The 27076-nt window shown below is 39.3% G+C and overlaps 2 protein-coding genes across 3 annotated transcripts in view; both read right to left on the bottom strand.

The window, feature by feature from the left end:
- Positions 1-27076, bottom strand: part of ATRN (attractin) — a 207655-nt gene that overhangs the window by 124927 nt on the left and 55652 nt on the right. The window contains exons 4-10 of the mRNA XM_089526395.1: positions 19078-19206; positions 16983-17188; positions 15793-15961; positions 13084-13174; positions 4325-4568; positions 3304-3487; positions 464-618 (exon numbers count right to left, since the gene is read on the bottom strand). Coding sequence (XP_089382521.1) covers positions 464-618; positions 3304-3487; positions 4325-4568; positions 13084-13174; positions 15793-15961; positions 16983-17188; positions 19078-19206 — 1178 coding nt within the window. The remainder of the gene's footprint in view (positions 1-463; positions 619-3303; positions 3488-4324; positions 4569-13083; positions 13175-15792; positions 15962-16982; positions 17189-19077; positions 19207-27076) is intronic.
- LOC149313275 (uncharacterized) lies at positions 6981-12319 on the bottom strand. 2 transcript variants are annotated; one of them, XM_089526396.1, is made up of 2 exons: positions 11173-12319; positions 6981-10518 (listed from the first exon to the last, which is right to left on the bottom strand). In XM_089526396.1, the coding sequence occupies exon 2, from the start codon at positions 10473-10475 to the stop codon at positions 9420-9422; it is 1056 nt and encodes a 351-aa protein (XP_089382522.1). In that variant the 5' UTR covers positions 10476-10518; positions 11173-12319; the 3' UTR covers positions 6981-9419. The 2 variants fall into 2 exon arrangements, with proteins under 2 accessions (XP_089382522.1, XP_089382523.1); XM_089526397.1 differs by having other exon boundaries at positions 11206-12319.

Below are 27076 nucleotides of genomic sequence, written 5' to 3'. Positions count from 1 at the left end.
TATCCGACAAAGCAAACCAGGAGTGACTGGTGTGATTCGAGGCAGTTGTTTCCCTTTCCTCCTTCAGAGCAGTAGGCCTTTCAAGGTGGACAGGACAGGGCTATCTCCAGGATCTGACATGGCAACAACACCACAAGCTCTGGCAGATACATCTCTGAGAATACATTTCAAGCACAGGGCATAAATGTCCCCAACAAACAGGTTTAATGTTACAGATCTTCCAAGTCAAAGTACTAACAGCAAGCACTGTAGCTCCACTGACACAAAAGTAGAGAGGAAAAACAAAGCAACAATTCTTTAGTTTTCACTGCAATTTTTCCAAAAAAAAAAGGAATCTAGGGCTTAGCTTGACTCCCATTATAGCTACCTGGCCACTATGGACAAGTGGAAAAAGCACTATGCTGCATGTTTACAGACCAGCTTTCAAGGACAGCAGGGTTTTGAGTGGGTAAATGCAACCTACCCAGATCATAGGCCATAAAGTCTGAAGAGAAGCACTTGGCACCATGGCTCATGGATGTATCATTGTGGGTGTTTCCTCCAAAGACCAGCATGGTTCCGCTGATGATCACAGCAGAGTGCAAGTATCGGGAAAACTTGCTGTCTTTAAGAATTGTCCTGTAGAAATAAAGAGAGACAGGATTTCAGAGACCACTTCTGCCTAATCTGCTCAAGATACTTTCTAAATCAAGAGAAAGAACTCTGCTCCAAGAATTCAAGCTTTTAGGTGAGGCAAGTCAAAGGATCACTATACAACAGTTCCTGAAGGATAAACACAGACCAGTCAGTGGAGTCACTAAGACTGGCGTCACCCAGCGCAATAAGTTATGCTGTCACCCATACACACACACACATTGACCTCCTCTTATACCACATCATACAGAATCCTTAGTAATGCTTTTTGTACTAATGTTACTCATAAATTGTAATTCCCATCTATCATTTAATGCAATGGCAATAGTTGTAACATAAACAACTAGCAAAATTAAAATTAAAACCTTTAAATTACAGTATCATATGCACAGCCTTAATGCATTTACATGTACATTCTTTCATGTGGTTAATGTGAAAATTCAGTAAGATGTGATGATTTTAAAGAAATCTTTAAAATAATGTTTCAAAAATTAAATTAAAAAATTAAAATTCATTTTTAAAAAAAACCCTGAGGTCTCACCTTTTTCCCACTCATGCCATCTCTTCCACTGAGTTCCAGTGTTTTAAAGGAGCAATGTATGTAGAGAGATTTTCTATCACCTTTGAGACTAACTGAAAGAAAGAAGTTGGCAGCACTAGCTTTCGTAGACCAGTTTACTTCCTCAGATGCTTTTGGAAGCAGATAGACTGAAGTCTAGGAAAGCTCATGCTGCCAACTTCTTTCTTTCAGTTAGTCTCAAAGGTGCTACAAGATCTTTCTACATACTGATTCTACAGACTAACATGGCTACATCTTTGAATTCTGCCACTTAAAGAGACACAGGAAAACGCCATAGCCTATTTCTGCCAAAAGGTAGATGTCTGAGGAGTAGTGAGTTCCTTCGGGTGTCACCTAGTGCAGTCTGCAGTCATTCCCTAGTGATACCCCTGAGATCAGTGTTATGGGGATTCTGGGGCAAATACATTTCACAAATCAACACCATCACCATATCCACTATTCCTTCAGCTGCTTTCCTACAGAATGTGCCAAAAGCATATTTCTGGAAGGAAAAAGGGAAAACTGCTGAGTTCATCAGCTGGACACAATGCTTCCTTCTAAGCAATTCTCCCACTGCCCAGGAAAGGTAATGCACTGATCGGAGTTTCCTGGGATGAGCATTCAGCTATCAACAAGCTGCAGAAAGCCTGTGAAAGAGCTGGGCCAAAGGCCTATGGAACAGAACAAGTAGCCAGCTAGTTGCTGAGACATTTCAATGTACAGTTTTTGCATGCAGTGCTCATCACAAATAAGCTTCAGAGGCAAAGAAGACATCATGGTTGCACTCATTTTTCAGAAGCCGGTTAACCTCTATAAAATGTATTTAAAGCACACAGAGAGAAGTGGGGAAGCTGAATCCTTGCTCCACTTGTGATTCTCACCTCAAAATTCTCATATTTCCACCCAGTTATTTCACTCCCAAATGAAGCATAAAAACAGCAAGTTAACTTCCTCCATGAAAAAAATCCATTAGGTTCAGCACCTCCCATCCAATGAGCTGAATTCCTTTCAGAGGAATCCATGCCAAGTTGGGCCCTAACTATACCCTTTTATATATAGGAAAAGAGATCAGCGTCACCACAGAATAAACACGCAAACATGTTACAGACGGGCGCAAGAGGTGCCGTCATCGCGCCGCGATTACGGGCGAGGGGCGGCGCTTCCGGACGCGCCTTTCCCCTTGTGCGTAATCGATATGTCAAAATGGCGGTGCTCTGCGTCCGCACGTCCCAACCCAGAAGAGACGTCGCAAGCGCGCGCTTTGGCACTTGCGATGTCTCTTCCGGGTTGGCGGAAGGAGCGTGATTTCCGCGCTCCTTTTTTGCAGCGCTGAGGAGTCACACGGTTTGGCTGCTGCGGCTCCACCGCGCTGCATCCAGCAGCGGCCCAAGACCGCCCCTTTTGGGTGGTCTGTAACGGGCCACAGTTACTTAAATTTGATGTTACAGGTTTGAATACACTACCCCTAAGAATTTGAAAGGAAATACTTCTACCCTAGTGTTTGATAAATTGTACTGGTTAAGTGAAGAATATCTGCTATAAAATATGCATCTCTTGTCTTCTCCTCATTTCAAATCAAGTACAGGTTGAAATTCCAAATCTGAAATACTTCAAAAACCAAAGAAAAATTTCATGGGTGGCTGAGATAGCGACACCTTTGCTTTTTGATGGTTTCATGCAGAATTTGATTTAAAATCCTGTATAAAATTACTTTCAGGCTGTGTATATGTAAAGTGTATATAAAACATAAATGAATTTTGTGTTTAGACTTGGGTCCCATCCCCAAGATATCTCATTATGTACACTTATGCAAATACAGGTATTCCAAAATCCTGCCCCTTTCCTCATCCCACAAAAACATATCTGAAATCCAAAACACTTGTGGTCTCGAGCATTTGGGATAAGGGGCACTCAACTTGTTTAGCTCAATGGTTCTCCAAACTTTTTTCTAAGGGTTAATGTATTTAATGGTTTTGGATTGATACACTACATTAGGAACGGACAAGTAAAAAAAATACAATAATTTCATTTAGTTTGGGAATGTTCACCAATACCAGCTAGTGAACTAAACTTCAGCTAGCCACATGCAAAGGGAATACAGATATACCTACCAGACACGCCTATTAACTTCGTATTTGTATAAATCATCTGTTAGCCTGTATTTGTTGGCACTGAATGCCTTGTAACCCCCATGGGTATATATGGACTTGGTGTTTGGATCATACACACTGCTATGGCCATAACCTCCTTGCACCAAGGCTCCGTTTGTTTGCAAAATACTCCATATGTTTGATGCTAAAAAAGAATGAAACAGAGTCATTACAAGCAGCACAAATCTTCTTCCTCACAGACGTCTTTCCTGTTATTGAATAAGGTGAACCTTCTTTCTCACTGTCACTTCCCATAGCAACTCAACAGCAGCAGAACCCATCAAAGCTCAGTTATGGATAACTGCCATAATTTTTTTTAAATTGTCATTTAAGTAGACCCGCACAATGATTAGAGAAAACATAATACATGGTTTTCATTTGTATGTTCCCATGATTGCTGGTATGTATATGTATTTAAAAGGGTACCTACCCAAGACAATAAACATAACAGCAGCAGACTACTGCCTTATTAGTAATCATTTACACAAAAGGCAAGCAGTACTTAGGAGTCTTTATAACATGAGATCAACAAGATGACAATAGAGCAAGAAACTGGAAAAGACAAGTGAATACTAGACATAGTAATGAATACTATGGAGCTGATAAAACCAAGGCACTTGACAACAGAAAGGCAGGAAGGGTGAGGCAGTAACAACAGCAGACGCCAGGTTATCAGAGCAAGGGCATCAAAGTAAAGTATGCAAAAGTGATAGTCTTATGGGGGAGGAGGAGGCTGAGAAAGAGGATAATCAAGAAACATTGTGTGATGGAAGCCCAAGGTAAAAATGGAACCTAATGTTATGATATATAAACAGCATTTTCGAAAGGTGACAGAATAGTCAGGAAAGAGTTTGAGTTGAAAAATGGACAGGCTTGAGGAGAGAAAGGAATTTAGAAAGATCAGCTCTGGGATGTGTAAGAAATCCCTTGTGAACTCTTTTACAAGTAACAGATTAAGAGTTTATGTCAAAGCAATACCCACTCAGATTGTATTCTTGCACACTGCTGATGTACCCATAAAGAGGGCAGTGCCCAAAGATGACCAGCATCACAGCCGAACCATCATCCAGTGTGACTATGTGTGACGAATGGCCAACCACAGCATACTGTTCCTTGGCTTTGGGGAAGGCTTGGACCCATGATTGGTTTGTTATATGAAACACCCAGAGCTCATTGGTTACATTCCCAGATTCGTCTATCTTGCCTCCATACATGTAGATTTTATTCTGAAAAAGAAATAAACAAAAGGATTGTTTTTACATGAAAATGTACTGAGTTAAATCATAAGCAAATACGAAAACAGTAATAAGCACTGAAGTGCACAAGCCAACGCAGTGAATAATCATGAACACTCTTCCAGAAGAATGTGATTCCCCCCCCCCCCCCCCAATATCTCCTTGTCTGGACAGAAATCACATTATCATTAGTATCTCTGGTCTGGTTGCTCCCTAACAGCTATATCCCTTCTCCTAAGAGCCTCCTTTATTGTCCTGCCTTTACAGTTAGACAAAATCCAGAAGAATACACAACATACTCCACCCCAGGAGGAGACATTCTCCTCCACATTATTTTTTTTTTATTACTTTTATTAAATATTAAAAACATACAACAAAGATTTAAAAAATCCATATCTCAAATATAATCTAAAATAAAAATATAATTATTACAGTGTTCTTCTCCCTCCTTCCCAACTTCCTTGATTACTGACTAATTTTTAACATTATCTACTATTTTCCCTACTGAACTCTAACTAGTCCTATTACTACTGTTGATTCTTTCAAGTTTTCTTAAATAAAATAATCTTCATAGCCTTCCGTATTAACGATTATTCATTATCCCTGTTTTTACTTAACCTAATAAGCTCTAAGTGTTTCTTCTTATGTAATTCTTATACACCCACAGTTAATATAACAACTCTATTTTTAATTCTCCTTTCAAAATTATCAACAATATTTGTTATTGTTATTATTATTTCACAGAGAAGTAACTAACTTTACAGCAACTTTACCCTCACATATCTGTCTATCACCTTAAAGAAAAAGAAAAAGAGAGGAAAGGAAAAAAAAAAAAAAAACCATTCCTATTCTTACTCTATATTCTATACATCCTCAATAATAGCATACATCTTATCTTCCTTTAGGTTACCCAGATATGTTTTCCAAACCTTCCACTCTTCATAGAAATCTTCCAAAGGTCTATTTTTCACCAGGTGTGTCAATTTCTCCATCTCGTAAATATCCAGCATTTTCCATCTCCAATCCTCGATTGTTGGGCAGAATTCTTTTTTCCAATTCTGAGCGAGAGTCTTCCTGGCTGCAACTAGCGCCAGTAATATAATTTTTTCAAATTTTTTTTCATATTCTATGTCCTCCATCATATTTAAGAGATAGAACTTAACAGTCGGTCCTCCCTTCAATCCGAAGATTTTTCTCATCTCTATATGTATCTCTTTCCAAAATTTCCTTACAATGGGACAATTCCACCACATATGTAGGTAGTTTCCTACCTCTTTGCTACATTTCCAACAAAGATTCCTATTATTTTTAAACATTTTAGATAATCTATGTGGAGTAAGGTACCATCTAAACATGGACTTGTATATATTTTCTTTTAGATCCACACAAATAATTTGTTTGATTTTTCCCTTCCAAAGTTTCTCCCAATGGTCTAATTGTATTGGTTCATTTATATCTTTGGCCCATTTTATCATAAATTCTTTCACTATTTCTGATTCCAATTCATACTCTAATATTAATCTATATAAATTTGAAATTTGTTTCTGTGGATTTTTAATTATCCTTTCAAATTTTAAATCTCCTTCCCCAATTCCACCTTCCCTCAGATCAAATATAAAGCGCTCTCGAATTTGTCTATAAGAGAACCAATTACTGTGTATACCCTCCAAATACAAATCCTCTTGCGATTTCATTGCCCTTTTACCTTCAGTCTGTTTTGTAATCTCATTGTATGTCACCCAGCCCTCCCTTTTATATTGTTCCCTACCAAAAATAGCTTCATTTGATGATGTCCACAGTGGAATTCTAGGGCACCATTTTTTTTTATATTTTAACCAGACCTTAAACAACGATTTTCTGATAAGGTGATCATTAAAATTACTATCTACCTTTTGTTTATCATATACTAAATATCCATGCAGGCCAAATTTTAAATCTATTTTTTCCAAATTCAAATTTTTTCTATTTTCCAATCTTATCCAATCTAACATCCAATCGAGAGCACAAGCTTGGTAATACCATTTAAGATTGGGTAGTGCCAATCCCCCTTTATCCACCGAATCATATAATATTTTCATTTTTATTCTGGGCTTTTTTCCATTCCATATAAATTTAGATATATCTCTTTCCCACTGTCTAAATGGCGTTTCACTAACTATTATAGGGAGACTTTGGAAGAGGAAAATCATTTTTGGAAGAATTACCATCTTTATAATAGCTATCTTTCCCATCCATGAAATTTTTAAGTTTTTCCAATTTGTCAAATCTTTTTTAATATTTTTCCAACTTCTGACATAATTGTTTTCAAAAAGATCTTTATTTTTTGTCGTAATATTGATACCCAAATATTTCACCATTTTTTTATCTTGAAAACCCGTATTCTCAATTACATTATTCCTCTCTTCTTTTGTCATATTGATCATCAATATTGCTGTTTTTTCTTTATTTATTTTGTATCCGGCAACCCTACCAAACTTTTCAAATGTTTCCAATATTAATTCCTTACTTTCTACTGGGTTTGCAATCGTTAGCACTAAATCATCAGCATAAGCTCTTACCTTATACTCCTGTTTTTTTAATTTAAAGCCTTGTATCAATTGATTTTCTCTAATATTATTAAGTAACACTTCCAATACTACAATAAAGAGGAGCGGAGAGAGTGGACATCCTTGTCTCACTCCTCTGTTTACTGTACAACTATTTGTTCTTTCACCATTTACCCAAATTCTAGCTTCTTGTCTTTCATAAATTGCTTCAATCCAATTTTGAAATACCAAACCCACATCCATTTTTTTCAGTAATTCAATCAGAAATTGCCAATATACATTGTCAAATGCTTTTTCCGCATCAATAAATATAAGAGCCAATTTCTTATCTATATTTTTTTCATGAATCTCAATTAAATTAATTAAATTTCTTATGTTATTTTTAATCATTCTGTTTGGTAGGAAACCGGATTGATCTTTTTGAATCCAATTAGTCAGAACACTTTTTAATCTTTCTGCCAAAATTGTTACAAATAGTTTGTAATCTGTATTCAATAATGCAATCGGCCTATAATTTTTAATCAGTGTTCCATCTTTTCCTTCTTTTGGGATCAAGCTTATATCTGTTTGAGTCCATGTTTGAGGTATCCCACCCCTCACTATTTCATTTAATATATGTACTAACGGTTCTTTGAGATACTCATAACATTTTTTATAATATTCATTCGTAAAACCGTCTGGACCTGGGGTTTTCCCCGACTTACTTTTTTTTATTGCATCAACCAATTCGTTTAAAGTAATCGGGTTATTTAAAATTTCTTTCTGTTTTTCTGTAAACTTTACAATTCTTTGCGAGTCCAAATAATTTTTAATCTTTGACAGGTCTACTTTTGGGTATTTGAAAAGTTCCGCAAAATACTCTAATACTTTTTTCTTTAATTTATTTTGACTTGTAATTATCTTATCTCCCTCTTTAATCATTGAGATGGTTCTTTTAGCTTTTTCTTTTTTTAATTGATATGCCAATAATTTGCCCGGTTTATTTGCTGTTTCAAAATATTTTTGTTTTAGAAATTTCAATTTCTTTTCCATCTCTTCCACCAGAACCACTGATATTTGTTTCTGCAAACATCTAACTTCTTTCTTGGTATTTACATCATTTGGATATTTTTTCAATTCGTTTTCTTTGTTTAGTAGTTGCAAATTTAAATATTTCAATTTTTCTTCTTTTTTCTTTTTTACCTCAAAGGCTTTTTTTATTAACCAGCCCCTTATAACTGCCTTGTGGGCATCCCAGACTATAAGAGGGGCAGTCTCCTTATCTAAATTTTCTTCAAAGTATCTTTTAATTTCAGCATTTAATTGTTTAGTAATCTCCTTATCTTCTAACAGTTTTGAATTTAATTTCCAACTATATTCCTTATTTCTCAACATTTTTAAATTTAATTGCACTGGGCTATGATCCGATAATACTCTAGGAAGTATCTTAACATTTTGAATCTTTGGATTTAAGTGGACAGATAACCATATCATGTCTATTCTGGACCACGTCTTATGTGGGTTAGAATAAAACGTATAATCTTTAGCATTCCCATATTTTGTTCTCCATACATCCTGCACCTCCAAAAATTGTGTTAATTCGAAAAATTCATTTGGGAGCTTACCTTGATTCTTCCTTATGGTTTTTTCTGAAAATCTGTCTAATTTGGGGTCTATCACACCGTTCCAATCTCCAAGTAGGATTACTGAATCATTTTCCAGCTGAACTAATTTTTGTTTTAGTTTGCTATAAAATTTATTTTTATTTTCTAAAGGACCATATACTCCTACTATTATCAATTTCTTCTCAGTCTCTTCTCTGTACCTCAACTCAACTATTTCATAATTTCCCTCCTTATCACTATAAATTTCTTTTGCATCATATTTTACATCTACATATATTGCCACTCCTTTTTTCTTATATTTAGAATGTGCTGAGTACAGTTGTCCTAATCTATTGCATCTTAAATGTTTTTTATCTTTTTCTTTTATTCTTGTCTCTTGTAGACAGATTATATCTAATTTTAGTTTTTGCAAATAATGGAAGATCTTTTTCCTTTTTTGCGGTGTATTCAAACCCTGAACGTTCCACGATAAGAATTTTAAATTGTTCGCCATGATTTTCAAATTCTATCTCTCAAATATGATAACAATAGGAAAGAAAACCAGCTCGTCAGTATTTATTAAATTTTAATATAATTTTATTGAAATGAGGTAAAATTTAAAATTTTATAAGTTTTCCCGTGTTGAATTTCAAAATCAGGATAAGAAAAATTATATTTAGTACAAGTTAGTAATTTTAGGTATTTTATTTAATTTAATACTTTTCTTCCCTTTCTTTCTCTTCTCTCCTGATTCTAATTTCCTCCTGTAGCAACTCTTGCTCGTCGTATTCTAGGTCCGGAATTAGGGGGTCTTGCAAATTCAACAACTCTCCTTCTTCTTCCTCTTCATCCAGTTGGTTTCTTTGTTCAGAATCTCTATCTTCGCCTTGTTTTGTCGGGTATTGTGTTTTGACTTGTTTCAGAAATTTTTTTGCCTGCTCCGGTGTCAAAATTCTAACTCTCTTCTTTTTCCACCAGAAGGTTAGCCCCTCCGGGAGTTCCCACCTGTATGTAATCTTCACATCTCTCAAAAAGGTAGTAAGGGTAGAGTACTCCCTCCGTTTTCTCAATATTCTTCCCGGGATCTCTTTTAAAATTCTCAGTTCTTGGTTTCCAAAACAAAAAGGAGTGTCATTATGAACATTTAAAAATGCGTCCCTAACTGATTTTCTAACAAAAAAGACCAGTACGTCACGGGGTAATCCTTTTTGTTTGGCTATTAAAGAGTTCACACGGTACAATTTATCTATTTCAAATTCAAAAGAGGCAGGGTCCCTTTTCAAAAAAAGTGCTATTTCTTCTGTTAATTTCCCATAGAGGTCTAAGTCTTTATCTTCTGGAATACCCCTAATTCTAACTGATTTTTCTTTAGCTTTTAATTCCGCAATTGCTTTTTCATCAAGTTCTCGCTCTTCTTTTGCCAGGATTTTTATTAATTCATTCTCAACTTTCTCATTCTTAATTTCCAGAATATCCACCTTTTGTTTAACTCTTTGCGTCTCTTGTGTTAACTTCTCCACTGTTTGGGTTATTTCTTTCAAATCTTCCCTAATTTCTTGCTTAATTTCTCTCTTAAAACTGTTCAGTTCCTTATTCAAGTCTTTAGACAAATTGGTCATATTTATAGAAAGGTTTTCAATCTTCTCCAATAGCAATTCATTCATATTTATATTCTTACTCTTATCCGATGATAGTCTTCTTTGTTCCGTATTTTGTATATTCTGCAAATTTTGTGTATTTGCTTTCTTAGTTTGGGTCCTTGTATTCATTATCTTCACCCCAATTATTTAAAGTTTTCGTACTTTTAGATATCTAATAATTTCAATAGAGATTAACAGATGATGTAGAACCACTATACAAATAGTCTTATTGTATACCAATTAAATTTCCTTTCAGTTCCTCTAGTTGTTTATCTATATTTATAGATATTTATATACCCAGCTGTTTTCCTATTTTGCCCCCTAAACTAAAATTGTAAAGATGGCACAGTCGAAAAATGTTAATATTTCAATTTTCTTTCTCTATACAACTCTTAACCTCATTATCCAAAAGAAACAGCAATATCATATAGAATTATTACACTATAGAACAAGAGGTAATTAAGATAACTCAAATCTCCTTAAATTAGAAAAGAAGAGTTTCTTTCTTTCCCCTTTAAGTAAGTATATCTATCTCTCCTCCCTTCCTTTCTCTTTCCCTCTTTTTTCCACTATTTTGCTATTAATATATGTATAGCACAATATCAATATGTAAATAACATCAAAAACCTTAACACTATCTCTAATCTCAATATAGGTGTCCACTCTTGTTGTAAACCCCCAAATTAAATTAATCAATTCTTTTTATCTAGTCTCAGGTCCCCCCTTTTATTCTGTCCACCCCCAACTTTATTTATCTTCCCCAGTCTTTATCTTTATTTATCTTACTCAGTCCTTAACTCTGCCATCCCTTCTGCCAGCGACCAACCTGCTATTATTAATATTGCTATTTCTCCCCCACCTCCTGGACCTTCTTATCTCCACCACAATCTTCCCTCTCCGTCCTTTCTCTTGGCTTGTCTATCTGGTCTTCTCTCCGTCGCAGTCATACAACACAGTCCTCCAAATCTGCCCTTCCTGGTCTACTCCACCGGAAGTTGCCTCTTCTGGGTCTGTCTCTCCCACACTTCCTGGTTCTTCTTGTCTCCTCCTGTAGTTTTTCTTCTGTAGTCCTTCGTCACAGTCCTCCAAGTCCGCCCTTCCTGGTCTCCTCCACCGGAAGTTGCCTCTTCTGGGTCTGTCTCTCCCTCACTTCCTGGTTCTTCTTGTCTCCTCCTGTAGTTTTCTTCTGTAGTCCTTCGTCACAGTCCTCCCGAACAAAGAAAAAAGGGGAAGAAAAACCTCGCTTCTCCCTCTCAAGTCAAAACAAACAGGCTTCCAAGGACACTTCAATCAGCACAGCTGTGAGTAATTTCTTCAGAGGTTTGGATTTTTCTAAACCAGTTCTTTAAGTCACGTCCTTTTTGTATATTTAGTCAAATCAAAAAATACAATTAATTACGTTTTAAATTTGATTTATTTTCCCAAAAGGGAAGGAAAAAACAAATAGAAAAACTCAGTGTGTCCATAGAATTTCTGGTAAAGTTTTACCACATCCAGTATTTGTATCCATATAATCTTAACAGAGAAAAACAAAGTTCCACTCCATTATCCGTTAATAAGGGTTGCATGAATTATGTCCATCCAGAATCACTCCAAACGAAATTAGCAGTTGTTTAGTCAGTACCTTAGACCAGATCCAAGTCCTATAATTCTTTTCTTCTTTTCTTTATAAAAGTGGTGGTCGCCTCTGTGTGGAGAGCCTAAGGCTTTCCACTAAAGATCAGCCGGGCGTGGATTGCTCTGCAGGCTCTGCACTCCTCGCTTTTCCTCCAGGGCTCCCTCCGGAACCCTGAACTACTCTGTTTCCAGCGCTTGGATGTGCAAACAAGCCCTCCGTCGAGCCCCCTCAGACCCCTCTATCTTAGAGAGGATTTCTAGGGCTTCCCAATTGATTATTGGGGCTCTAGATTCCCACTGCTGAACAGAACGTCTTCAGCACTATCTGAAGTCCGTTCAACGAGGCGCCATGTCACCACCGGAAGTTCATTCTCCTCCACATTATTACTATGCAGCCATTCAGCTGGAATGCAGTGAGGGAATTACTCTTTGCACGCTGGAAGAATGAGCATTTAGAGTAAGTCACCAACACACCATTTAGACTGGGCAAAGGCAGGAGAGAAGACCTTGTCAAAAGAGTGGGGTGGAGTCACTAAAAAGCTCTTGAAATCTCAAAAGATCACACAAGACTCCTGTCTAGGCTGACTGATACAAGGGAACCCCCATATTTTTTATTGTTTCTCTGCATCTGAGATAGATACATGGCCCACATGGCCATGGAAACCAAATATCTGCCCTTTGTCAAGTCACACTCTCTTAGCTTCAGAGGAAGGAAGGCAAACCTCCTCTGAACAAATTTTGCTAAGAAACCCCATGATGGGTTTTCCTCAGGGTTGCCCTAAATCTAAAATGAATCATATAGCAACAAGGGCTTGAGATAGAATTACCCATCACATAGCTTGAGTTTATAGTTACCAGTAAGACTTGAGATCAATCAACACATATAAAGTGTACCGTTGACAGCCTTACACAACCCATTTCTAACCATCATTGAGCATTCAAATAGCTCCTTGTAGCAAGGGAATGACAGAACTGGTGAGAATAGGAGCCGATGCCTTGATTGATGTGAAATATGTAATTCTTTTCCTTCCAGGTTTTGGCTAGGAAACCTCTCTCTTTACAGCAAGCTCAGTAGTCAAAAAAGAGTGGAAGCCCCAAGAACTGAAGAAAAACCACTTACTTCATGTACGGCTAGAGAATGACCATATCTGATCACGACTGCATTCACGCTGGAGTTGAGAGGCAGCCACTCATTGGAAACAAGGTCATACCTGCAGAATGAAAAGGATAAAAATACATTGGTGTATCCTTTTGCACTCGGGTACAAAACTGCCATTTATACTTCTCACAATACCCGAGAGAGAAGAACGGAACAAGTCAAAAGAAGAAGAAACGATGAAAGGCATATTTATGGATAAAGATAGCCCACAAATAAAACCAGTACTGATTTGGACTTAACCATTCTGCTGATAATATTAACTTCCACACCTTTTTTTAATGTGGAAAAAAGTATCCTAAGAGGAACTTCAAATAAATTCAAACAGCTGGTGGAAGATACAATGAAAAAGAGGAAGATTATACTATTTTCATTTAGCTCTATCTTCAAATATTCTCCTTGGACATCATTCAATCCGAGAGATGAATAAGAATCTTCTTCTTTAATGTATTTTTATCCTTTAGTTCTGTTGCAGCAAGGCATACTATGTGAATTGCCACTTCTAGTTAGCTTTTACTGAAGTCAGCAGCATCAGGTTAATAAAGTCCTACCCATCCAATAAGCAGGAACAAGTGAAGGACTCCGATTAATTAAAAAGCCCCCACTTTTGTTCCTCAAATATATGCCCCTGGAAAGAGGATATAACATATTTTCAAAGAAGTATGAGAACATCTTTTGAGCATAAAATTAGGCAATATAAAGAAAACACTATTATGAATTAAAGCAAAATTGCAAAATGAGACCTATACTTCTTGAAGACATTTTTACCATGTTTTAGAGCCTCTCTGGGCCATTTTAGGGCTAGAAAAGTCCCTTTTTTATAACCCAGAAATAAGCCAAAGTGACTTCCAGTCACCTCCTGTTTTGAAAATAAAAAGGTCTCTCCTTGACCGAAAATCATCCAAGGAGGCCTAAAATGCTGGAAATGTCCCCACTGCCCCTAGAGGGTACTGGAAAGCACTGGGGGAAGCAAAAATAGTGGGGTTTGTAGTGAGGATGCACCACCCAAGGGGCCTAATGCCCAAGGGGCTAGCCTTCCACATTTGCCCACCACAGATTTAGAAGGACAAACAGGTTCTCACGTAAGGGGATGGTTCTCTAAGTAGCCAAGTTTCAAACCATTTAGGGCTTCCAAGGAAATAGGGACATTGGCTCTTACCTGTGATATGTCCATTTCCAGTAGATAAGAGCCCCACATCCTGTAGTTTGGGTTATGCTCCACCCACTCACTCCAATAGGCAGGAAGTAAAGAGCCCCGGTGGGTGGAGCTAACCCTAGCAAGCCAGTCGTACAACAGCCGAATGCTCCAGAAAAAAACAAACCATTTCTCTGGATAGCAAACTATAGAGAATTGGACAGCGACAGAGACAGGCAGTGAGCAATCTAGCTTGCTCCCCATAGGGAAGCACTATTTGGATATGAACCATCCTTATGCCAGCACCTCTGAGGGTGGGCCAGAATGTGGGGCTCTTATCTACTGGAAATGGACATATCACAGGTAAGATCCAATGTCCCTTTTCCCAGTAGATAAGACCCCCACATCCTGTAGTTTGGGATTTACCAAAGCCGATCTAAACAGGGTGGGCAGTGCTGGCCCTTCCGAGACATAGGTTTGAGCAACTGCTGCAAGACCCTGCTGTCAACAGCAGCCTCAGCCAAGCCAAGTTTTGAGTCTTCTACTTTAATCCTGCAGCTCAAATTATTGAAGGCTGTGTTTGCTTCTGGTTACTCTTTGTGAGCAGTTGCCGGTGCCACAAAAGTCTTCATCTAAGGCACCACCCTACCATGGGAACTTGGGGTATGATGGAAGCACCATTCAGGCTACTTCTTTATTTAACTTTGTGCTCTCCTCACCTACATTGTTCTTTAAGACACTTAGGAGGGCTAAGAGAGGCCTCTTGTTCACCTAGCAATAGGAGGACTTGGTCTTCTAAACTTTTGACAATTGTCCACCATGGGACATTCACAAAAGCAAAGAAGGTCATGGCTGTCATAAAGCTTGCTGCCATACATCAAGTACTTTTTAAAGAGAGCCCCTTACTCTACAGGTGCTCAGCTTGGCATATAAAATAGCATATGAGAACAGTGATGAGATGAAATGAAAAATACATGGGTGAAGATTGAGGCTGGAGAGAAGAGAGAATAAATGAGATGGAGCTCTGTGTTCTGCTGAAGAAAGAGTAAAATAGTTTGCAAATCTGCAGAAGCAGTAAAAAAAACTGAGTGAGAAGACAGAATCCACATTCTTTGGGCAGACATCCTAAGGGTTGGGTCAGGCTTCCTACCAGACCTCTCAGCATCCAACTCTGCAAGGTTTCAAACTCTACTGAGCACAGAATTCATACACTGGATTACAAAGAAACTACAGAGAATCATCCATTTACAGGAGAGAAAAGCAAAAAGCGACAATCCAAAAATGATTACTGGGACATTTAAGTTATCTGCAGGCTGTGTTTTAGAAATCTGTCACCGAAGTAGCTTCCAAAAGGCCAAAGGGAAGGAAGGAAAGCATTTTACAGGAGTTTATGTAAAACAGTGTTGTTATTCTCTCAAATTTAAAATGGGATCTAGATTTAACACAGAAGCAAAGTTGCATGAAACTAGCTCACAGAACCTCTTCCCATCCCCAGATGTACTACTATTTTGTAAACATGTCAGTTTCATTTTACTCACGCCAAAACCATTTGGGAATCCGTGTGATTGAACATGTAGCCCCCAACCACCCACAAGACATCATCCTGGACTACAGCTTTATGGGATGCTCTAGGAAGTTTTGGCATGTAGAATTCTTCACGCGTCCAGAATGAGTGGTTTGCTGGGACAGGAATTGAGCAGTCTGTACCTAGGTGGAGCAAAACATATTAACAGTTAACAGCTCTGATCAGATGTATTTGTACAAGAATACTGTGTGAACTGGCTAGCTCACAAAATGTTACAAATGCTGGGCTCATCTACACTGGCCAGTAAACTGGGCCACTCCTGGAATATTCTGGCCCCAAAACTGCCTCAGATTTTCCCCGCCCCTTTTATGTTCACACTCCAGAGAGACACAAAGCAGGTGTATAAACACATGTGCCGCTGAACTGTCTGGTGCTGCTCCTGCTGGTACAAGTTGCTCCCTCTGAGATCAGCAACAAGGTGCCCAGCATTCATCACATGGCCGGGTGGCACAGCTGGATGTGTGTGTAAACAGCCACCCAGTGTCAGTCTGGAGTGCTGTGGAATTTCCTGCAAAACCCAGAAGAAAAGATGAGTTTTTAAAATCTGATTTAGGCAAGAATGGTCCAGATTCGGTGTGGAACTGGCCTTCCCTCATAAAGACTGGAGTTTTGGCCCTGCATCATTTAGACCAGTTGTGGTGAAGACAGGGAAAAACCTGTGTAATTGGCCCATGTAGACATGCCCACTGATAGATCCTAAATACCCTAAGAACTGGGACATAGTCATAACCAGTGAAGTGAATGGGTCAAAAAAGCCTTAAAACAATTACAATTAGGTTGCTTCAGATTTGCCAGAAAAAAAGAACTCGGGAAGAGTCATGCTGGAAGAGGCCACTGACTTGGTGATCAGGCTTCTACTGTCTATTCTTAAAGGACAGAGAAAGTAAAGAAACAGAAGAGATAAGAGGGAAATCCTCATCCAAAGCCCACAAGAAGTATGTGGTGGATGCTAAAGGACTTGGAAAAGAAGGGCTAATTTTGTATGGATATAAAAATCAAAAAAGGTAGTTTAAATTTTGGTAGCAGAATCTGCATGGTTAGGAGTTTTTATTTGTCAAAACATTCAAGAGGAAACAAACAAACCAAAAAGGAACCAAATCTGCTAGCCAGTGCAAACTTTCAGGGATGCAGCATCTCACCTACCTTGCCACTCAGCGTTGCACACACATCCCTGAGAGACATTTCTACTGCACTGGCCTCTCTCCGGAAAACCACAGTCATCTGGACAATATGGAATGTCACAGGCTTCTCCTTTCCAATGTTCTGAACACTCACATTCAACTATTTTGCTGCTGTTGGTGGGCCTGCATTCCCCTTGGCCAGAGCAATTGCGGGGACACATGTTGAAGCTGCAGGCAAAGAAACAGAAAGGCCATGTCAAATGTTTGTTATCACAGCATTGGGAAATGGACATGATCAAAGTTTCTGTCAAGCATGACCGATCTGCTGGCCATTCTACTTTGAAGCATGAAAATAAGATTGTGTCACAGCCTAATTCCTTTTAACCACATGATTATATACAGAGTGAGGATGTAAGAAAAAGCAGTGGTGGCTGCTGGCTTCCATAGTGCTTAGTCTATTGGTGGGAATATAGCTCAGCACCATGGATAGCTCCTTTAAAGTCTGGACAAAACCCCAGAGTAGTTCACTGTTCCAGACATTTAGTCGCACCTTGAAGCAGCCCAAGACAGCTAAAGCAACAGTGAGGAATTCTGAAGAGTTAAAGTTCAACAACATCTGGAGGAGCTAATGATTCAAATCCCTGATCTAGATGGAAGAACTATCTGACCTGTTTGTTCTACATCAGCTTCCTCTATTTCCAAATGGTTTGAACTGTGCCAGTGAAATACTCACTGCTACCACAAGATGGTACTACAGCGTCTAGAATCTCCGTTTCTGGAAGTGTTTATAGCTCCATCTGTAAAGCAAGAGCTAGCCATCAACGGTTGAAATTTGTCTTTCTTAAGAGTCTAAAATTCTGAGTGTTGTAGTCCAACAACAACACATGAAGGGCTGCACTTTGACCCCCCCAGAACAGAGAAAAACTTTGGAAGAGCAGGTGCAAGTAAAGAAATGTAAAGTCAAGTAGCAAATGTCTGCCTGCCCTACTTCAGCAGCAAGTAGCCAGTGAAACTCCAGGAAGCCGCCTGCAGATAATGCAAGCACACACATGACAACATACTCCACAAAGTCTTGTGTGTCCACTTGCATACTCATAGCCAGCTGGTAATCACTTGGTTGCCTCATTGCCATCATCCATTCTAAGGCAGGTCTGTATATTCACACAAAGGCAGGGGAAACAGGTGCACTATGGCAGGGCAAAAACAGGGGCAGGCATGCCCCACGGCCAAAGGCCAATATAACAAAAGAGAGAGGCTGAGTCTCAGGATATATGGGGAAAGGCTTTACACCTAGTGCATTTTGGCAAAGAAATACTTGCACAATACAACCATCATCAGGTACTGCTTTTTAAAAAGGAGGAGAGGCAGTCCATATGCATGAATAATTATAGAGAAGTCGCAAACATAAGAATCACAGTAACAGCAACAAAAATCACTGCCTTAGGTCACATACTGGGAGAAAGGTAGGATATTAATTAATTAATATGTGCATGAATGTATTATACTTTGGGCTCCTTCTCTAGAGAGGTTAAGACAGCTTCCTCCTTGTTCTTCTTGCATTAGCAAGTGAAAACGTTCCTCTTACCTCAGACTTTCAGTAATTAATTGTGATGAGATTTTAATGGTGCACTGTTTTGATTTGTTAAACATTCTGTCTTTTAATAAAACGTAAATGTTTTTAATCATTTAGATTGTGCAACTGTTTTTAAAATAACTTAAATATATCCGAACATTACAAATGTTTTTATATGTTTTCACCCTGTACTGGCTTTAAAAATGTGTATGCTGCCTTGACTATCATTACAGGGAAAAGGAGGGACATAAATTTGTTGTTGTTGCAAGACTCACACCTTCTGCTATTACTTGGATGAGGAGGAGACAGCCAAAATCAAAACACTAGTCACAATACAGTCAGGTACTCACTCCATCATCCCAGGTTCAAAATGATCACCTGCTAAACTATCAGAAACCAAGTTATCTCAACATTTTCCTCCAATTTAGAGAGGCGATGTGATATATATTTTAACACCACCTGGAAATGTTGTCAAGGAATAACTAAAAACAGTGTTATCATACAGTATTTAAATATTTTCGTTTGGCAACGAACTTTTACTTACTTGTAGCTGATGTTAAACCCTGTCAAGTTATAAGCCGCATCGCTGAAGAAATGCAGAAGAGCATAGCCAGAGGTGGCTACAACCTCTGGGACTGTCTCATTGTTTTCCCTTTCTGGAACAATAAGGCCACTGGAAGAAAGAGAATGCAATAGTAATAAGAGAGATTTCAACAACCGCAGATAAATCAAAGACACACCGGTTCCCACCATATACAAAAGACTAAGAAATGAAGGTGCAACTTTATGGTGGCTTTGACAAATGGGATGGAGGCCTTCATGATAACTTACTGGCAGATACCATTTACCACCACATCACACAGATAAAACTCTCATCAACTGACTCAATATATGTTCCACAGAACATACAGCTGTGTTTAATTGTGAAGGCAAAAAAACCCAATAAAAAGATCCCCTTGCAATCTGAGATAACAAGTACATAACACTTCTAAACTGTGAATAAACTTAACCATAAATCAAAAATATGGCACCAAGATCAGAGGTGCTTCTACAAGAGCAGCTGAAAGAAGCCACCATCTAGTCTATTTAAATTCCACATCTCTCCTTAAAACCAAGAGGTCTGAGACAGCTCAGGGTAATTAAAATCCTAAAACTGCCATAACATGTACCTGCCTAGCCTACTTTCAAGAACAATAAAGCTCCTGATTAAGAGGAAACACTGCAGGCTTTTGAAGAAAACAAAGAAACAAAACACATCCCTCAGAAGGAGAAAATACTACTACAAAAAACTCATTCAAGTCACTGAAAACAACCTTGCTGTCTGAAAGGGTTAAGCAAAACTTCGCACATGATTCAACAGTATGTTTGCAAAGCAATCTCTGCATTCAAGTAATATAGAATTGTTAACTCTGAAGACTTGTTTGCTTTGGCTGTAAACCTGCAGCTTATCAAAGATCAGTTCTACAATTATCAGAATATGAAAGATGTCTGGAATTCAAGGGCATGTTATATACTGGCAAAATGACAACAACACTCACTACCTGAAATCAGTGTGACAGTTAACCTTCGCTGTTTTCCCTATGCACATATTTACATTTTTCAGCAAAGTGAGGGAATTAAGATTCCTTGAAAGTGTTAAGGAAGCTGTAGTTTGTCTGCTCAGAGTATTTCAAAGGCACCACTGCTGTGTTGAGGAAGCATGCCTAATGTGTTGCATGTAACGTATGTATATGTACATGTGTGCACCTGAAAAGTCGCAGCTCCACATATGGCAAACTCATGAATTCCTTTGGGTTTTCCTAGGCAAGGAATCCTCAGAGGTAGTTTTGCCAGTACTGTACCTTCCTCTGAAATATAGCCTGCAGCACCTGGTATTTGTTGGCAGTCTTCCATCCAAGTACTAACCAGGGCTGATCCTGCTTAGCTTCCAAGATCAGACATAAGATCTGGTGCCTTTAGCGTATTTAAGGCCCCTTGAATCAGGAATGTGAGTCTGAAACAAGGCTGGGATCAACTTCAAATCCAGCATGGAAACTCCTTAAGCAGATTTGTTCAGAAAGAAAACAGAATTTTTGTCTGCCTGTCTAGAAGGCTGGGAAATTATTCTCTGGGGGGCAAAAATGGGCAAAGGTGAAAAGAGGTGAGATGAAAGTGAGATTAGGTGGCACTGAAGATATTCATGCACAAGGGGACGAAACTGTGGTTAGCAAGGACAGAAACAATATTAATTATAAAGTACTACCCCTGAAAGCTCAATATCTTCCCCATCTATCATTTCAGTTCTCCCTATAAAAAAGAATAATTATTATTACAGTTTGTGGTCAGGGAGAGACAGTGGCTTTCCTAAACCTGCCAACAAGTTCAAAGTCAGGGTGAAACTGAATGAAAGGCTCTTGGCTCTCTGCTCCTTCCTCTCAGGCTTTAGTCTATGATGGTTTCAAATACTTAGCAGACCTCAAGTCTACCAAATGCAGAGAGCTTCAAACTATGGTCCTTCTCTAGGTCTGCAAATACTTGCAGAAAACTATGCAAAGCTTGGAAAAGATGGGTTTTTAGACAACAGCTTTCCCCCAAAACCCCTGCCAGCTTATGCAGAGGAATTCTAAAAGTGGCACTGCAACCAAGAAAGCAACTTCTACCCAGTTTTTTGTGGGTTTTTCAGGCTATGTGGCCGTGTTCTGGAAGAATTTATTCCAGATGTTTCACCTCCATCTGTGGCTGGCATCTTCAGAGAATTTCTCTGAAGATGCCAGCCACAGATGTAGGCAAAACGTAAGGAATAAATCCTTCCAGAATACGGCCACATAGCTCAAAAAAACAACAAAAAACTATGGATGCCAACTGTGAAAGCCTTCGACTTCACAGCTTCTTCACACTTTGAAACTGTCTAATGTTAGATGACATGGGACTAATCTGTATCAACAGAAGAGGCACTCGCACAATTCAAGGGATACAAGGGGAAAAACCACTTCCAACATTATATTTGACTTTCTTTTGCCAATGAAATAAACTACTCCTGCTTTCTGCCATTAGATGCCTTAAAGGCATGACTCACAGAAGGAGGCGCTGCAAACTGTCTCATAAACCAACAACTCTCTCTGCTGCTAAATACATCTGAAAACTGATGCTGTCCTGCACTGCATGTGCATTCATCCTTTATTTTACTATATGTATACATACATAAGCCAGTGTGGCGTAGAGGTTTGAGTGTTGGCCTATGACTCTGGAGACCAGGATTCAAATCCAAGGTCAAGTCACACTCTCTCAACCTCAGTGGGAGACAAAGGCAACCCCACTCTGAACAAATTTTGCCAAGAAAACCCTGTGTTACAGTGGTTCTCAACCTATGGGTTGTGACCCCTTTGGGGGTCGAATGACCCTTTCACAGGGGTCGCCTAAGACCACAAGAATACACATATTCCCAATGGTCTTAGAGACCGAGAAACTGTTCCTCTATGGTTGGGGGTCACCACAACATGAGGAACTGTATTAAAGGGTCGTGGCACTAGGAAGGTTGAGAACCACTGCTGTGTTAGGTCCATCCTAGGATCACCATAAGTCAGAAATGACTTGAAGGCACACAACATACATGCACACATGCATGCATAAAAACATTATCTCTCTTCTTAGCTCTAGGTCCATAAACATCCTGTTAACAATACAGTTAGACTGAGTGTGAATCCTTCCATGACAATAAGGATTCTCTCCAAAAACACACAGAGACAAAGAATTAAAGAACCTGTTTCTACTATCAACTGACAAATTCATACTCAGTGCTACAGATGAAGTCCTATATATCCACTGCATTTCTGGAATGGATCATACAGTGAAACACAATCAATGCTTAACATACACAAGTTTCTTTATTTCTTTGTTTGTGTTTCTATTCCTAAGCAAAGAAACAAAAATGTATAACTCTCCTCAAATGTAAGTAGCCAGCCATGCATACCACAAGGAGGACAAATTTAGCATTGCCCAGCCAGGTACTCTACAGTGTTTCTCTCATCTTGCCTACTATTCTAATGTAATCTAATTCATTCTGGTTCTCATTTAAGAATCCCGATGTGCAGAAACCTTCAATGCACCAGAACCTCTGTCTCAATAGCAAAGTTTATCCATGTGTTATATGTATTGAAGGCAAACAAAAGAAATAGCTTGATGCTAACCAGGTCCTGATAGGGCTCCGGCTCCTGAAGACTAATGTGGCATTTGCCATGCTCCACATCAGTCACTCTAAAGGCAATGTTTCACCACAGATTAGTGAAAAGGGAGCCCAACTGTTCAACCAAGGAAACACTAAGAACAAGCACTTTGTTTGCACATCATAGGAGAGACCTACTATAGCACCTCCAGTATGTTCAAGCACTTGCTCACAGACAAGCCCATTGTGCTAACAAAGTTTAACCTGCAAAATGCCAGGCCTATTTTTTCGGGTATCAGCAAGTTTCCTAGAGAAGTGTTCTCTAAGTTTAAGACCAGCAAAAGGGCCCAAGCTCGACTCAGGCTTGCATCCTTCTGAGGTCGCTAAAATGAGTACCCAGACTGTTGGGGGCAAATTAGCTTACTTGCTAATTAGCTTACTTGCTGTTCACCGCTATGACCTTTGGAATAGCAGTATATAAATAAAACAAATTATTATTATTATTATTATTATTATTATTTATTATTATCATGTCCTGCTAGGAACAAAAACACCCCTGTGCAAATCCAAGCTTTCATCTTTCAATCAAGCCACAAAAATGTGGAAACACCAACCATCAAATCCAATGTTCTGCTGGTATTCACTGTGAATTTTTTTCTTCTCACATTCAGCCCTCTAAAGTGCCCAAGTACTGCCCCAGAGAGTTTCCCAGCTCTCCAATTGTTTCAAGGGGAGACAGGAGGGTTACAGTGGCGATAGGGAGTCACCTGTTACCCCGATCCACTGATTTCTGCCACTGAAAATAACCTCACAGTACATTCCATGTTTCCCACCCTTTCTACAAAGAGGAAGATGTGCAACTGACACCTATGCTCTTTGTTTCAAAAGAAACAAAGGTGACAACTCAGGTGACAACACAGGTAACGTGCTTTGAGCTCAGCCTCTTCAAGAATAATGGAGGTCTGTGGAACTCGACTTTTCTTCCAATTTCCAGTCTTGAGAAGGATTACTGACACCCGAACCAGATACACTGTTTCTCTTGTATTCATTATTGGCATCTCCAGTACAATTCAAAAACTTTAATCATATGAAAAGACCCCCTGAGAACAACAGGAAGAAGCATTCCATTGTCCCAAGGATGAGAATCTACTTCCACAGAATGAAGCAGCAAATTAGACAGGTTTATCAGTGATGGAGAAGTGTCAGTCTCCTGAGGCACCCAAATACCAAGGCATTTGGGATTATCAATACCTTTGTATTCCTGAGATGACAAGCTTATGAATATATCAGTCAAGAGTCTGAGGATAAAATGACAAATATGCAAAATCTACTTAACCCCCTGCCTTAAATTAGGCTTCCTTCAGGCGGTTCTGTGTTGTCAGAAAGGTAAGTGACAAAATGAATCAATTACAATGACCACCAGCTTTCAGGTAAAACAAAACACAGAAGACTATTTTTATACATTGAAATGTGTTTATCCTCCAGCACTCATTTCCAAAGGTTTTATATAAATTTCAAAACACACAGCTCTTTAGATGCATGAACTACTTAGGAGGCCAATTAAAAACCCATTAATTTGAGAAGAATAAAATAAAAACAGTCAACTCACATCATGCTCACTCCACCTCTTACAGATTAAAAGCCAATTTAAAACATCTGCAAAATTAAAAAGCAACAGCTAGATTATTTGCCCAGATGGACCATTTCTTTGTTGCACTCCTTCTAGGCAAAATATCCTCCCTACAAGTTATTTCTATTCTCTTCCTGACACACAGACAAATTATTATAGAGTTGTCCCTCCACATGTGTGGACTTGGAGTCCGTGGTCTTGCTCTTCGCAGGAGGGATGAGCTGCTACCTTTAAAAGGGACGTGTGCGGCCCCATATGTGCTCCACGGGCGCATGTGCCATTATTCTCTATGGGACTCGCATATTTCATGGAGGGTCTAGAGTGGATCCCTCGCGAGTTGGGAGGGGCTGTATAGGAATGTCTGACTGCCAGGTAACAAAGAAAAAGGGGTCAAAGTACTCACATTATAGCCCCCAGCCTGTGGTAGGTTAACCACATGCACCTACTCATAATGAAAAGCCCACCAGCAATTTGGAATAATAATAATAATAATAAATTTTATTTCTACCCCGCCCTTCCATAGAAATGATCAGGGCGGCTTACAAGATTATAAAAACATTACAATACAAGTTAAAATTCAATAAGCAATTAAAACCATTACTACAAAAACAGGAACAGGAAACAATAAAATAGAGAATACATATATCAGGGGCAGAAGAAAAATGCAAAACGTTCCATCGATCCAGGGTCAGAAGGGAAAAAAAGGGGGCAGGAAAGATAAACAAACAAATTAAGGTGGGAAGGCCAGCCGGAATAGATATGTTTTCAGCTGTTTTTTAAAAACAGCTAATGAGGCGGCGGAGCGAAGCTCTGCAGGGAGCTTATTCCAAAGTAAAGGGGCAGCAGTAGTAAAAGCCCTCTGTGAGGTCCGAGTAAGATTAGACCTAGGGACCTCCAACAATTTAGTCCCAGATGTTCTGAGTGTGCGGGGTGGATTATATGGGGAGAGGCGGTCCTCCAAGTACCCTGGGCCCAAGCCATTTAGGGCTTTATAGGTCAAAACCAACACCTTGTATTGAGCTCGGAAGCGAATAGGCAGCCAGTGAAGGTCTTTTAAGATAGGTGTTATATGGTCCGACCTGGAGCTACCAGCGACCAATCTGGCTGCCATATTCTGCACCAATTGCAGCTTCCGAGTTTGGTACAAGGGTTGCCCCATGTAGAGCGCGTTGCAGAAATCCAATCGAGAGGTTATCAAAGCATGTACAACAGATTCTAGGTCCTTTCGGTCCAGGTAGGGACGCAGCTGGCGTATCAGCCGAAGCTGATAACAGGCACTCCTGACCGTCGCATGCACCAGAGAAGTCAGCTGGAGCGACGAATCGAGGAGTACTCCCAAGCTGCGCACCGAGTCCTTCAGGGGGAGCGTGACCCCGTTCAGGGCCGGGTGACAGATCTCACCACCAGAAACCGGGGAGCCTATCACCAGTACTTCCGTTTTCCCTGGATTCACACTGAGTTTGTTCTCCCTCATCCAGCCCATTACTGACGCCAAGCAGGCATCTAGAGGAGAGATGCCATCCTTAGTTACTGCATCAGTCGGAGACATAGAGAAAATTATCTGGGTGTCATCAGCGTACTGATAACACCGCGCCCCATGTCTCCGGATGATCTCTCCCAGCGGCTTCATGTAAATGTTGAATAGCATAGGGGACAAAGCACCAAAGCTTCCAACTTGACCTGACAGTTGACTGGCACCACAAGGCAAAAGGTCTCCACAAGGATCATATGCCTCAGTTGTCAAAGGGACAGCATCCTATGTACCAAGTGGTCTACTAGAAGATACACCATGCCACAGAATACATTCCTCTCTTGCCCTATGACTTCTATCCATAGTGTTTCTTCTCTTCCACTTCAGTGGAAGCCAAAAAAAGTTTTTACTGCAACAGTAGCTGGAAGAGCACTAATTGTGGTAGCCTATGAAACATTTCAAATAAATTAATTTATAAAAATAATTCTATGTTTATATGGTCTGTAGCATAAGGGGGACTGTGACCATAAAGAAACTCATCCTTCCATACTCTGATGTTTATCACAGATGTGACATACTGGAGTCTATTGTACAATTAGTAAGTGAGCAAAGTGGTGAAGGATCTGGAAACCATGCACTGTGAGGAGATAGGGAGCTGGATAAGTTTAGCCTGGAGAAGAGATGGTTAAGGGGTGACTTGATAACCATGTTGAAATATTTGAAAGGGTGTCATATTGAGGTCGGAGTAAGCTTGTCTTCTGCTGCTCCAGGGAACAGGACATCAAGCAATGGATTCAAAGTTCAGGAAAATACATTCTGCCTAAACATTAGGAGGAACTTCCTGATAGTAAGAGCTGTTCAACAGTGGAACACACTGTGGAGTCTCCTTCCCTGGAGGTCTTTAAACAGAGGCTTGATGGCCATCTGTCGAAAATGCTTTGAGAGTTCCTGCATGGCAAAATGTGGTTGGACTGGATGGCCCTTGGGGTCTCTTCCAACTCTATGATTCTAATAAGCAATTGTAATCTATTACCCATGAGATCTGTGTCTATATAAGTACCTGCTGGACTTTATCCCCCTCCCCCACTGCCATTCTCTTTTCCTTGTCTTATTTAGATTGTAATCCTGAGGGCAGGGAAACTGTCAAATTAATCATTTGTAAGCCATTCTGAGAGCCTCTGTGACTAAAGAAGAGGGTATAAATACCCTAAATAAATAAATATTTCTGGCACAACATTTCTGTTGCAATGTAATCTTACAACTACTGGATGGAGATGGCTGCAAGTCATTGCCTCGCTACA

This window comes from Sceloporus occidentalis, unplaced genomic scaffold (genome assembly GCF_023333645.1).
Source record: "Sceloporus occidentalis isolate IW3139 unplaced genomic scaffold, rSceOcc1.0.p SCAF_5, whole genome shotgun sequence".
NCBI classification, from domain to species: Eukaryota; Metazoa; Chordata; class Lepidosauria; order Squamata; family Phrynosomatidae; genus Sceloporus; species Sceloporus occidentalis.
This window is presented reverse-complemented; position numbering and strand designations above follow the sequence as displayed.

What these genes read in the sequence shown, in the direction of transcription:
- LOC149313275 (XM_089526396.1), bottom strand. Translation starts at nt 10,475, where the DNA reads ATGAATACAAGGACCCAAACTAAGAAAGCAAATACACAAAATTTGCAG.